Source organism: Coregonus clupeaformis, chromosome 26 (assembly GCF_020615455.1).
Source record: "Coregonus clupeaformis isolate EN_2021a chromosome 26, ASM2061545v1, whole genome shotgun sequence".
NCBI classification, from domain to species: Eukaryota; Metazoa; Chordata; class Actinopteri; order Salmoniformes; family Salmonidae; genus Coregonus; species Coregonus clupeaformis.
Window position 1 is genome coordinate 3,290,384 of NC_059217.1, and position 15,054 is coordinate 3,305,437.

A 15,054-nucleotide genomic window follows, 5' to 3' on the forward strand; every position below is an offset into this window, starting at 1 on the left:
ACTGTAGCACGCTTCTGTCTATTTGAGCTGGTCAGTATGTATAGGTAATCCTGTCTAACGCGGCTTTTTAAAAAAAAATATCGTTTAATGGAGCATGCATAATGTTGCTCTCCACTTTCTGGAGGATCGAGTTTTGAAATCAGTGGAATTAGAGTATGATAGCTAACGAGATGGAGACAACAATTTTCTCCGGATTACATCTTCAAACTAAGGGCAACCATGGCATCCGTGACAGGGAGACACATCCATCATGCATGATGTTTACAGGTAAGATAGCCTAGCTAGCTACATTTTCAGATATTATACATTTCTAATTTTGACAAAGTGGTTTCATTTCAAGTTAAAGTGTACTGTAGCTGGCTGGCTGGCTAGCTAACGTTACATGTATGCTCTTATTATTCGTATCTCAGAGCCATTTGCTTGCTAACATTGAACCTGATTGGTTAGCTACCTGCAGATTCATGCAGGGTAGTAACGTCATGAGTTGGGATTATGGTTCATTGTTTAGCTAGCTAACGTTAGCTGGCTGGCTCGCCAGCTAACGTTACATGTATGATTTTACACATTGTTTACCTAGCTAGGTTCATTGTTTACCTAGCTAGCTTGCTACATGTTTTAACAAAAGACTCCACTATGCAAGTAACCATTTTGGGTGCGTTTGTAAATTCAGTCTGAGTATGTCAGAGCGCAAAGTAACTGATGAATTTACGAAATCACAACACCCGTTGAATATTGCCGGTGTCAGTAAACGTTGGGGAAAAAACATAATTCAATTGTGCCAGCAGCACAGTTAGTCACCAACGCTCTGGATAACATGAAAACAGCCTGCTGGTTAGGCTGTTTTCATGTTATCCAGAAGTAAACAATGATCCATAATCCCAATTTTGTGTCTGGAAGTAGCTGGCAAGCTAGCCAATGTTAGCCACTTAGCTTGGGTGCTTGACTGCCGTTGAGGTCAGAACGCTCGGATCAACCCTACTCATCGGCCAGAGCGTCAAGTGTGCGCTCTGAATGCTCCGAGAGCGAAACGAGATGGGTGGGGCTAAAGCTTAAGAGGGTGTGAACGATGCTGAATGGGTGCAGACAAAGAAGAGCTCTTCAGTTGGTATCAAAACTTTCTAAAGCCATTTTCTCAAAAGTGAGATTACAAGTTTATCAACTTTCAAAGCAGAATTACTTTCCCATTGTTCCCTGCAGTGAATGATATACCATTATGTAGCTCTGTGTCACTGCTTTTATCCAATGTAAAAAAAAAAAAAAAAAATGTTGCTACATAAGTCCGAATCAAGGCGGTCGGTCACATATGTTATTGGGCTCATTTCTGAAGGTGGAAATTATATTTTAGATGGTGTCAGCATAATTTTGTTTTTTTCGAGTAGGATGTCCTTTTAAAATGTCACCAGAACTGAGCTTCTCAGTGCTTCTACATAAAAATTATCCTGTTAGAATTTGTTTTAAAATGTGTTCTGTTGCATTCGCTAATGAACATGACCCTAATCCAGAGTCGGTTAACTTCAGTTTTACAGCTTGTGACAAACTAATTGGCACATTCATTGATACAATGTCAGTCTGCAGTGACCTTATACACGCTCTTGCAGCTTTTATTCTCACTAACCCACTTTTAGGGATGTTTTCAATAAAATAGATGAGACCAGGTGTCATGGAGTTATTTACAGTGAGGGAAAAAAGTATTTGATCCCCTGCTGATTTTGTATGTTTGCCCACTGACAAAGACATGATCAGTCTATAAATTTAATGGTAGGTTTATTTGAACAGTGAGAGACAGAATAACAACAAAAAAATCCAGAAAAACGCATGTCAAAAATGTTATAAATTGATTTGCACTTTAATGAGGGAAATAAGTATTTGACCCCTCTGCAAAACATGACTTAGTACTTGGTGGCAAAACCCTTGTTGGCAATCACAGAGGTCAGACGTTTCTTGTAGTTGGCCACCAGGTTTGCACACATCTCAGGAGGGATTTTGTCCCACTCCTCTTTGCAGATCTTCTCCAAGTCATTAAGGTTTCGAGGCTCCACAGATTTTCTATGGGATTAAGGTCTGGAGACTGGCTAGGCCACTCCAGGACCTTAATGTGCTTCTTCTTGAGCCACTCCTGTGTTGCGTTGGCCGTGTGTTTTGGGTCATTGTCATGCTGCAATACCCATCCACGACCCATTTTCAATGCCCTGGCTGAGGGAAGGAGGTTCTCACCCAAGATTTGACGGTACATGGCCCCGTCCATCGTCCCTTTGATGCGGTGAAGTTGTCCTGTCCCCTTAGCAGAAAAACACCCCCAAAGCATAATGTTTCCACCTCCATGTTTGACGGTGTTGATGGTGTTCTTGGGGTCATAAGCAGCATTCCTCCTCCTCCAAACACGGCGAGTTAAGTTGATGCCAAAGAGCTCGATTTTGGTCTCATCTGACCACAACACTTTCACCCAGTTCTCCTCTGAATCATTCAGATGTTCATTGGCAAACTTCAGACGGGCCTGTATATGTGCTTTCTTGAGCAGGGGGACCTTGCGGGCGCTGCAGGATTTCAGTCCTTCACGGCGTAGTGTGTTACCAATAGTTTTCTTGGTGACTATGGTCCCAGCTGCCTTGATCATTGACAAGATCCTCCCGTGTAGTTCTGGGCTGATTCCTCACCGTTCTCATGATCATTGCAACTCCACGAGGTGAGATCTTGCATGGAGCCCCAGGCCGAGGGAGATTGACAGTTATTTTGTGTTTCTTCCATTTTGCGAATAATCGCACCAACTGTTGTCACCTTCTCACCAAGCTGCTTGGCGATGGTCTTGTAGCCCATTCCAGCCTTGTGTAAGTCTACAATCTTGTCCCTGACATCCTTGGAGAGCTCTTTGGTCTTGGCCATGGTGGAGAGTTTGGAATCTGATTGATTGATTGATTGCTTCTGTGGACAGGTGTCTTTTATACAGGTAACAAGCTGAGATTAGGAGCACTCCCTTTAAGAGTGTGCTCCTAATCTCAGCTCGTTACCTGTATAAAAGAGACCTGGGAGCAAGAAATCATTCTGATTGAGAGGGGGTCAAATACTTATTTCCTTCATTAAAATGCAAATCAATTTCTAACATTTTTGACATGCGTTTTTCTGGATTTTTTTGTTGTTATTCTGTCTCTCACTGTTCAAATAAACCTACCATTAAATTTATAGACTGATCATGTCTTTGTCAGTGGGCCAACTTACAAAATCAGCAGGGGATCAAATACTTATTTCCCTCACTGTACTTTGTATTGACCCACTTTTCTGTTGACCTTTCATGGCTTTTTTTAATGGGTCATGTTTTTTCAAATTTAGGATCACATTGAAGTAATAGGTAAACAACTGTGGGACGTTCCTTGGGACGTTAATGCAAGTTAAAAGTTCCGTTAAATATCAGTCTGACCGAAAAATGTGTTTGGAGTGTATTGTAAAAATACATTAGGGACTAGGGTTGGGCAATGTCAACCTTTGTCCTATCGTGATTATGTACCCATAAAACATTGTGATATACGATGCTATGACCCCAAATCAGCTAAAATGACAGTTGGGCTATAGCCTGTGCAGAGGCTAAGGGTAGGCAATGGCAAATCTGTTCTAATATTATTTTCTGGTGGAGGAGCAGAACAGGTTTGTGTGTGTCTGTCTGTGCAGCACTTACATGATGGAGCAGTGACTGTCGGATGAGGAATGGGCTGTCTTACCGTAGTGAGCTAGGTTATAGGCCTACATCATGGGCTGGATAGAAGCAGTCTACTATCTTCTACCAACTGGATAATTGCTTAATTTGCCTCATAAAATAAGATACAAATAAATAATATTGTTTGTTTTATCTATCATAAAGCTATGATTGAGAATAGCTTAGGCAAGGGCTGGGTGATATATCGATTGGTGATATTCCAAATGCCTGTATCGCAAGAATCAAGGTGTTTTACATTTATTTATATATATATATATTTATTTTTTTAATGGGGTTTATGTCCGCTTGTTCTCATGTTGTCCTTTTGGTCTCGTCTCCTTCGCTCTTTCTGTGCTGTGTGCAACTTCCCATTTACACACACACAGACACACTAAGACCCCACTCCCGGCCACTCACAACAACTAAGATGAGAGATCCCTTCTTCCTCTCTGACAAGCTATTTCAAATTGCTATTTGCATTTGAGGTTTGGTCCAACAGAATCGGTCATATGGACACCGAAACACATTGAGACATTTTACTGTATTAGAGGAGAAGTTAACCTTTCTAAAGATACCCTTTTTGTCTCAACTCCTCCAATTGTGCGCAGAGCAGACACTACTAAAACGGGAGTATCAATGAACATTCATTGTAGAAAATTCATGCTCAATTTGTCGTGCACAGCATTGCGGTACCACGTACCGCTAGCAGCATTTTAGCCAAATACTCTGTTATACTAGCTGTCTAGTCTGTGTTTTATAAATGTGCAATAAGCATAAAACACAATTATATTAGGAATTGGCAACTCCTTCTCATTCTGAGAAATAAGATAGGCCACTTGATTTCAACATCTGAACAAAGTGGACAGTTGGAGACATAACAATTCAACTGTTCTACCTTGTTAGCTAGCAAATAAATCCAAGTTGGCTAAACTTGAAATATAAAGATCAGGTGGCTGCTGGCTACTCACTAGCGTGTGGGCTTGTGCTTGAGAGACCTGTGTTAATTTTCTATAATGCCTGCTACAAGAAGTTAGTCATTATTAGTGAATGTGCATTATTCATGGTTCTGGTTAAATTTGTAACAAAAAGGGAATTTTCATAGACTTGAAATATTATTGCAAAAAAGCAGGTTAACTATTTTGATGAAATAATTACATTATTAGTTGGTCTTATGGTTGTGGAAGGCTTATATTTAGCCTAGGTATAATTTCACAAGCCCTGAATTCATTATATTATTGGTGATTCTTTGAAGTGTGGTGTATTTGGCCTTTAATTGTGAAGCAAAGCTTATTTAGAGAGAGCGTTTTATATGCAGTACCAGTCAAGTTTGGACACACCTACTCATTCCAGGGTGTTTCTTTATTTTTACTATTTTCTACATTGTAGAATAATAGTGAAGACATCAAAACTATGAAATAACACACATGGAATCATGTAGTAACCAAAAAAGTGTTAAACAAATCAAAATATATTTTATATTTGAGATTCTTCAAAGTAGCCACCCTTTGACTTGATGACAGCTTTGCACACTTGGCATTCTCTCAACCAGTTTCATGAGGTAGTCACCTGGAATGCAATTAAATTAACAGGTGTGCCTTGTTCATTTGTGGAATTTCTTTCCTTAATGCATTTGAGCCAATCAGTTGTGTTGTGATAAGGTATACAGAAGATAGCCCTATTTGGTAAAAGACCAAGTCCATATTATGGCAAGAACAGCTCAAATAAGCAAAGAGAAATGACAGTCCATTACTTTAAGACATGAAGGTCAGTCAATACGGAACATTTCAAGAACTTTGAAAGTTTCTTCAAGTGCAGTCGCAAAAACCATCAAGCGCTATGATGAAACTGGCTCTCATGAGGACCGCCACAGGAAAGGAAGACCTAGAGTTACCTCTGCTGCAGAGGATAAGTTCATTAGTTACCAGCCTCAGAAATTGTAGGCCAAATAAATGCTTCACGGAGTTCAAGTAACAGACACATCTCAACATCAACTATTCAGAGGAGGCCGCGTGAATCAATTCTTCATGGTCTAATTGCTGCAAAGAAACCACTACTAAAGGACACCAATAAGAAGAAGAGACTTGCTTGGGCCAAGAAACATGAGCAATGGACATTTGACCGGTGGAACTCTGTCCTTTTGGTCTGATGAGTCCAAATTTGAGTTTTGTGGTTCCAACCGCCGTGTCTTTGTGAGACGCAGAGTAGGTGAATGGATGATCTCCGCATGTGTAGTTCCCACCGTGAAGCATGGAGGAGGTGGTGTGATGGTGTGGGGGTTCTATGCTGGTGACACTGTCAGTGATTTATTTAGAATTCAAGGCACACTTAACCAGCATGGCTACCACAGCATTCTGCAGTGATATGCCATCCCATCTGGTTTGCGCTTAGTGATCCAAAGGCTTCAGATCAGCTTGGCAAATGGCTGACAACAACCAGACCCACTTACCCACAGAAGAGGGGGGTGGGGTTGGGGGCTGTGCCGGTTTTGACACCTTAACACTCGGTCGTAAATTAGGCAGGAGGGGAATCTCTCCTTAGCCTCTCAGTATTGGTAAAGGAATGTGCTTTGTCTCCAGAATACTTTTGCCGCTAAAACTTTTACGGACAAAAAGTGAACACTGGATCAATATTTCCAACATCAGAATGTGGGGAATGGTTAGTGGGGATCTAAAGATGTCCAAGCAGTCGTGCTGTTAGTCCGCTAGGGACTTTTTCTCATGTATTAAATCTGTATGCATTCTGTGTTTATTATTAAGTTGGCTAGTAAATGAACAATTAAGCCAATTTGCGTAGTGCTGAATCATAAGTAAAGCTGGGGTTCTTGCAGATCCAAGAATTCTGCGACCATTCAGAATGACGACTGAAAAGAGGTAATGAATGATACGTTGACTGTTTTATACATAGTGATAGGTAAATACCTTTTTTAGAGTTTAATTCGGGAGATGGTAACTCTATAAACGACTTCTTCCGTGGTGCCCCAAATCCTAATGAGGTAATTGTTACATGATGAATTTAATCGAGTAACAATTAAACATAGTTGATTCGATAAATAACAGTCATCATATTAATGAAAGTCACGTCACGACATACTGTATACCGTGAATCGCCCCCATGAGTGAAAAAAATCTAGATACGATTTTGAAGCCATATCGCCCAGCCCTAGCTTAGGCTATAGACTTTCATTCTTGTTATTTTTGAAAGCCACAACAACTTTAGGACAACACCTTCGTAGACTATAATATTTTGGGAAATAAGCTACTGTTCATAACTTTAACTTGTCTTAAAGCTTTTACGATAGGCTTAGTAGGAGGATAGGTTATTGGCCATTTGGTTTTAACCTCGCATGGAGAGATTTTCCTGGCCCGCATGGATAATTTATTTCTTAAGTTTAAACTTGATTTAACTTGTCATTCGATTTGTCTGTAGGCTATTGATATTGTTTGTTCACTCTCATTATTAGTCCTCTGGCTATCTTACGTTACATTCAACTCCGTTACATTCATTGTTTGATCGGTAAAAAGCCTTGCATAAATCGATGAAGCGTAGCCTTCAGTCATATAGCCTTATGATTTGAGAGAGAAGGGAATATAGTTAAGGAGTGTCCGTTATATAAAGAAATATAGCTTAATGCCCATGTATCCAACATAGAGAGAGAAACAACATTTTCTGACTGGACATTTTGCGCTGCTTTGGTGGAATTATCTGGTCTACCTTCCTCTCTTGCCTATATAACATATTTATTAAAATAGGCTATAGCAAATAGGAATAGGAAGATTACTCAGTCATTTGTGTGCTGCCCTGCTGTGCGCTGCGATAGTTTTTAATTTATTTTTACTGCGCCGCGCCAGTCAAATTCAAATAGGCTAAACCATCGTCTGTCACCATCAACGATAGACGATTCTATCGTAATATCGCCCAACCCTAGTAGTGACCCCGATGTAGTGATCATGGTGGTTGTCCAAGGCTTTACTATGTATGGTCATTGCATTTTTGGTTGAGGAAACTAAAACGGAAGTGCTGTGACAGGATGTGTTGTCATGTCCACCTTTTGAAGAGATGCAGTATTACCTTACTGTCTGTAACCCCATGGACCCTACATCCAGGGCTCAGAGCTGTGGCGACAGCAGGCTTTGCTACTATCATCACTGGGGCTGCTGTTGGGCTTCTCATTGGCTGTGGCTCTGCTGTCATAAAGCTGTAGTACATCTCACTGCAATTTCTGCCTTCTTAAATGAGCTTTTCCGTTTTTAGCGCTGCTCTATAATTTTTTGGGGCTTCATCGTATACCAGTGCCAGCACGATTTGGATAAATGTTCAGCAACAATTATTGGGTTACTTCAATTAAGCATTTACTCAGTGTGCAGTAAATCCACTCTGCTTTCACTGCCCATATCCAAGTGTGACTATTTATTGGCACTAATGTAAGGTTTCAGATTGACAGGGACATTGGCAGTTTTTGTACGTTTGGTACATTGGCAGTTAGCTACATTGTTACCTCTCTTGTCCATAGTTTTGTATTTGAGCTGCGTTCACTTCCGAACATAGAATGAAATGTTCCCTCATTCAGTCCGAACCTAATGTCTCTCATTGCAGATCTTGTAGGCCTAAGTTGAACGGTCATATTGGGAAATAAATGCTTAAGCCTGTTGTGTTTATCTCTTTAGGTTGCTGGAGACGGACAGTAAGTCCCTCCGCTCTGTTAACGGATCCAGACGTAACAGCGTCTCCAGCCTCGTGTCCAGCTCCTCAGCTTCCTCCAACCTGTCTCACCTGGAGGAGGACTCCTGGATCCTCTGGGGACGCATAGTCAATGAGTGGGAGGAGGTCCGCAAGAAGAAGGAGAAGCAGCTCAAGGTGAGACACTACTAGGCTATAGGTTCCTCTGGAAGAGTTAGACAACACTTTCGACCTGGGGAAACTGGTCCCAAATGGCTCCCTCCGCCTTTCCCTTGGCCTTAACCCTGGTTTTCAGTAAGGTGGAGGCAATATGGTGAAAGGTCCCCATGACACAGGTGACCAACGGTTGTCTCTGAGCCTATGTATACTTCGGACTAACTGCTAACCTTGTGCGTTAGTCGTACCATAATGCAATCCTGTTACTGTTATAAGACTGTGAAGGCTAGCTAGCAACAAGTAACTAACACAAATATTTGTAATCAATGAAGTTAGTCGACCTAGCCCGCACTGTACAACAGCTTCTATGTTTCATGTTGTAGATACTTTATTGTTCAGGACTAATTCCAAAGGCCAGCTACGTCCCTCAGTGACCCCTACTGTGGTTGTGTTGTCCTTGAACTTACGGTGTCAGTTCTGGTCTAGTTTTTGTCCTCAGTGCTCCCTGCAAACTGATAGTGTATAGTGCCCCTCTCTGGTCGCACAGGGGGAACTCCATTCAGATGTCAATGAAATGTCTCTTTTTATTGTCAATCTGAATTAATGATACATCAGGTTTGGAGTCCTTTTATGCATCAGGTTTGGGGTGTATAAGTAGCCTTGCATCGATACTGTTTGTGCTGAAGCCATATCTATTATTCTATAGTTGCTATAGCAGTGTTTTCCACTAGCGCCGGCTGTCAGCTATAAAGACGATTTACAGAGACATTTTCATACGGGCACGTTTTCCACTTCAATTAACTAGGCTATTTTTCAATTCGCTAGTCAGAAAGAAAGTCTGCAGAGCCCTCTCCCGCATCTTCTAGCAATCTATTGATAGGACGGGCGCCTGTCAGTCACAAAGTGAGCGATGACAGGGAAACACTGCTGGTTTGACAGTCTGCTGTCGATCCCGCCTTTCGGTACCTGGGTGTGTGTGTTGTGGTTGCAGTCGAATTTCTACACTGAGGGAGAGAGCATGAAATTGAAGACTACACACGTAAATTACATGCTATTTGTATTTGAGCAATATGATTGGCCATTCATTCAAGCACTATCATTCTCCCGTGAGTCACTTCTCAAGCAGTACATGAGTTGATGCCTTCACACGCGAGCTGTCCAGAGCAAAAACAAGTGGCCATCAATCTACTCACTGAGCTTATTTATTTTAGGGAAAGTGATTTACAAAAGTAAACCTTCAATAGTGAACATACAATAAATATGCTGCCTGCTGTTGATAGTCTGCTAAAGAAAGCTGCAAAAATACACCTAGCATTAGTCTTGGCTAGCCAACTGTAGCCATGTCTATCGCTTTTGAAGCGTTTTTCTTAAAGGGGCTTCTCAAAATGACATACTTTAATGCAACTAATACAATACAATTCTAAAGAATAGAGTAATGACTTGCATTGCTAAATTATATTACACAGCTTTTTAATACATATCATAATAACCAAATGTAGCCTATTAACAGCTGAATATAGAGAGAAAGCATGCCAACCTATAGGTCTCGCATGACCCCAATGCATTTAAGAACTGCACCATGTCCGGGCCAGTAGAAATTCTGTTCGGCCCAGTAGATCTTTGGCCAACTGGCCTGACAGGGCCAGTGAGGGGGGAAAAAAGTGAATTTGATCAGTTATTTGCTGGTTGAAAATACAATATTGCATTAGACTGTACCAAAGGCCACCAAAATAGAGCTTGTTCAGTAAAATATATCTTAATATTCCCGCCTGCCTGGGGGAGCCTGGCTGGCTACTTTTTCTATTTGGCTGGCTACTCCATGTTCTTGTTGAAAACACTGGCTATAGTACAGTGCGTTCAGAAAGTATTCAGACCCCTTGACTTTTTCCACATTTTGTTACGTTACAGCCTAATTCTAAAACTGATGAAATCGTTTTTTTCCTCGTCAATCTACACACAATACCCCATAATGACAAAGCAAAAACAGGTTTTTAGAAATTTTTGCAAATTTATTAAAAATAAAACAAGTAATCAAATTTACATTAGTATTCAGACCCTTTACTCAATACTTTGTTGAAGCGCCTTTGGCAGCGATTTCAGCCGTCTGGCCACTACCATAAATTCCTGATTTGGTGGAGTGCTGCAGAGATGGTTGTCCTTCTGGAAGGTTCTCCCATCTCCACAGAGGAACTCTGGAGCTCTGTCAGAGTGACCCTCGGGTTCTTGGTCACCTCCCTGACCAAGGCCCTTCTCCCCCGATTGCTTACTTTGGCCGGGCGGCAAGCTCTAGGAAGAGTCTTAATGGTTCCTAACTTCTTCCATTTAAGAATGATGGAGGCCACTGTGTTCTTGGGGACCTTCAATGCTGCAGAAATGTTTTGGTACCCTTCTCCAGATCTGTGCCTCGACACAATCCTGTATCGGAGCTCTACGGACAATTCCTTCGACCTCATGGCTTGTTTTTGCTCTGACATGCACTGTCAACTGTGGGACCTTATATAGACAGGTGTGTGCCTTTCCAAATCATGTCCAATCAATTGAATTTACCACGGGTGGACTCCAAGTTGTAGAAACATCTCAAGGATGATCAATGGAAATAGGATGCACCTGAGCTCAATTTCGAATCTCATAGCAAAGGGTATGAATACTTATGCAAATAAGTATTTCTGTTTTATTTTTAATACATTTGCAAAAAAAATCTAAACCTGTTTTCGCTTTGCATTATGGGGTATTGTGTGTAGATTTAAGGAAAAATCAATTTTAGAATAAGGCTGTAACGTAACAATTTGGAAAAAAGGAAGGGGTCTGAATACTTTCTGAATGCGCTGTATCTGCCATATGGGGCTAGTGTAGAAGTGGTAGAGAATCCTCAAAAGTCATACAGTGCCTTGCAAAAGTGTTCATTCCCCTTGGCGTTTTTCCTATTTTGTTGCATTACAACCTCTAATTTAAATGGATTTTTATTGGGATTTCATGTAATGGACATACACAAAATAGTCCAAATTGGTGAAGTGAAATGAAAGGTGAAATGAAAGGTGGACTTTATTTAACTGTCACATGATCTCAGTGTGTGTGTGTGTGTGTGTGTGTGTATGTATATATATATATATATATATATACACACACACACACACACACACACACACACACACAGTGCTATGAAAAAGTATTTGCCCCCTTTCTAATTTTCTCTACTTTTGCATATTTGTGATACTGAATGTTATCAGATCTTCAACCAAAACCTAATATTAGATAAAGGGAACATAAGTGAACAAATAACACAACAATTACAAATTTATTTTATAAACAAAGTTATGCAACACCCAATTCCCCTGTGTGAAAAAGTAATTGCCCCCTTACACTCAATAACTGGTTGTGCCACCTTTAGCTGCAATGACTCCAACCAAATGCTTCCTGTAGTTGTTGATCAGTCTCTCACGTCGCTGTGGAGGAATTTTGGCCCACTCTTCCATGCAGAACTGCTTTAACTCAGTGACGTGTGGGTTTTCAAGCATGAACTGCTCGTTTCAAGTCCTGCCACAACATCTCAATTGGGATTAGGTCTGGACTTTGACTAGGCCATTCCAAAACTTCCAATTTGTTGCTTTTTAGCTATTTTCATGTAGACTTGATTGTGTGTTTTGGATCATTGTCTTGCTGCATGACTCAGCTGCGCTTCAGCTCACAGAAGGATGGTCTGACATTCTCCTGTAGAATTCTCTGATACAGATTCATGGTTCCTTCTATTAAGGCAAGTCGTCCAGGTCCTGAGGCAGCAAAGCATCCCCAAACCATCACACCACCACCACCATGCTTGAACTTTGGTATGATGTTCTTACTGTGGAATGCAGAGTTTGGTTTTCGCCAGGCATTACTGGAACCGTGTCGTCCAAAAAGTTATACTTTTGAATCATCTGTCCATAGAAAGTTCTTCCAAGAGTCTTGATGATCATCCAGGTGCTTTTTGGCAAACTTGAGTCCATTTTTTGGACGAGATGGGTCCCATTATGCCTGGTGAAAACCAAACATTGCATTCCACAGTAAGAACATCATACCAAAGGTCAAGCATGGTGGTGGTGGTGTGATGCTTTGGGGATGCTTATGTTTTGGTTGAAGATCTGATAACATTCAGTGTCACAAATATGCAAAAGTAGAGAATATTAATACTTTTTCATAGCACTGTATATATACACCTGTTCTGAAAGGCCCCAGAGTCTGCAACACCACTAAGCAAGGGGCACCACCAAGCAAGCGGCACCATGAAGACCAAGGAGCTCTCCAAACAGCTCAGGGTCAAAGTTGTGGAGAAGTACAGATCAGGGTTGGGTTATAAAAAAATATCAAACTTTAAACATCCCACGGAGCACCATTAACTCCATTATTAAAAAATGGAAAGAATATGGCACCACAACAAATCTGCTAAGAGAGGGCCACCCACCAAAACTCACGGACCAGGCAAGGAGGGCATTAATCAGAGAGGCAACAAAGAGACCAAAAATAACCCTGAAGGAGCTGCAAAGCTCCACAGCAGAGATTGGAGTATCTGTCCATAGGACCACTTTAAGCCGTACACTCCACAGAGCTGGGCTTTACGGAGAGTGGCCAGAAAAAAGCCATTGCTTAAAGAAAAAAATAAGTTAATGTGTTTGGTGTTTGCCAAAAGGCATATATGTGGGAGACTCCCCAAACATATGGAAGAAGGTACTCTGGTCAGATGAGACTAAAATGGAGCTGTTTGGCCATCAAGGAAAACGCTATGTCTGGCGTAAACCCAACACCTCTCATCACCCCGAGAACACCTTGTCTCCCGAGTGGCGCAGTGGTCTAAGGCACTGCATCGCAGTGCTAGCTGTGCCACTAGAGATCCTGGTTCGTATCCAGGCTCTGTCTTAGCCGGCCGCGACCGGGAGACCCATGGGGCGGCGCACAATTGGCCCAGCGTCGTCCAGGGTAGGGGAGGGAATGGCCGGCAGGGGATGTAGCTCAGTTGGTAGAGCATGGCGTTTGCAACGCCAGGGTTGTTGGTTCGATAAAATAATGTATGTGCTAACTGTAAGTCGCTCTGGATAAGAGCGTCTGCTAAAATGACTAAAATGTAAATGTAAAATTTCAAGGGGGGGTGAATACTTTCGCAAGCCGCTGTAACAGGGCCTTAGCTACATGACTCTGGTATTTCACAATTTCCAGAGAAGAGGCCTTAGCTACGTCACCTCCATGTGACCAGACAGTTGCAAGACAGCTTCTAACTCCTATTAATCATCAGATTGAGCTCTTCAACAAAGAGAATGCTCAACTGACATTTGCTTTTTCCTCTGTTGGCGTAGTTGTGTGTGTTTTAATTGCAAGGCAGGAGGAAAATTGAGCATTCTACTGTTCTTTTGTATCAGCAAAACGGATATTCTCAATTTGTGACCGACCACCTCTTTTCACTCTTATGTTGCAAAATTTGAAATATTTTTATTTATTTATTTTTTACATTGGATAAAAGTACAAACTCAGAGCTACAAAATGGCATATCATACACTGCAGTTGAGGAGCATTGGGAAAGTAATTCTGGTTTGAAAGTTGATAAACTTGTAACCCAGCTTTTGAGAAAATGGCGCTTCAATGTTTTGATACACCTACTGCAGAGCTCTTCTTTGTCTACACCCATTCAGCATCATTCACACCGTCTTAAACCCAACCATCTCTTTTAAGGATTCACATGAGGCCATGTGCTAAACAGAGTGAGTAAGGTAGTGTAGTTTCATGAAATACAATAGATGGCCGTAATCACACCCAGACACACCTGATTAACTTGATGGGTCATGTAATCATCTGGCGAAGTGGAGTCTTTTGTTTAGACATGTAGATAGTTGGCTAGCTAGCTAAACAATGAACCATAATCCCAACCCATACAGTACTAGAAATAGAAACAGATTGTCATAGCTAGCCACCATGCATGAAATGCTGTAGTATGAATCTGCAGGTAGCTAAAGCTAACCAACCAGGTTTAATGTTAGCTAGCTAACATTAGGCTATAAGTAGCAATGCAAAGGTTTTTCTGAGATGCAAATAATATTACTACACAGATCATACACGTAACGTTAGCTAGTAAGTCAGCCAGCTAACATTAGCTAGCTAGCAAACAGTACGCTTTAACTTGCAATGAAAATTACTTTCTGCTAAATTCAGTTCTCCATTGCTACTATATCTTTCAAAAATGCTGCGGTAGCAAGGATTATCTACACAGACTGAGCAGCTCATGTTATAAACTGCAGCATGGCTTCAATCCGAACTCATCTACATGGCAGATCAATCCGAACTCATCTCTCGGCATATCCAGCCCATCCATTATCTCAGCCAATCATGGCTAGCGGGAAGGATCCTGTCTTTTTCCGTGGCTAAACCAACTAGGCTCGTAATTTAACGGTTTTATTCGTATTTACAGATGGCATACAAGTTTGTTATTAAGGCACATGAAAGTTCACATGTTCCAGAAGGCATTTCTGCAGAAATATGCATTTCATTAAAAATAAGTTTAAAAACTTCAAATG

General features: G+C 41.2%; 1 protein-coding gene across 6 annotated transcripts in view; it reads left to right on the top strand.

Moving 5' to 3' along the window:
- The window catches only part of LOC121540512 (ecotropic viral integration site 5 protein homolog), a 104,803-nt gene that overhangs the window by 33,089 nt on the left and 56,660 nt on the right, over positions 1-15,054 (top strand). For all 6 annotated transcript variants that reach the window (XM_045207703.1, XM_045207698.1, XM_045207700.1 and 3 more), the window contains one exon: positions 8,350-8,539. In XM_045207703.1, coding sequence (XP_045063638.1) covers positions 8,350-8,539 — 190 coding nt within the window. The remainder of the gene's footprint in view (positions 1-8,349; positions 8,540-15,054) is intronic.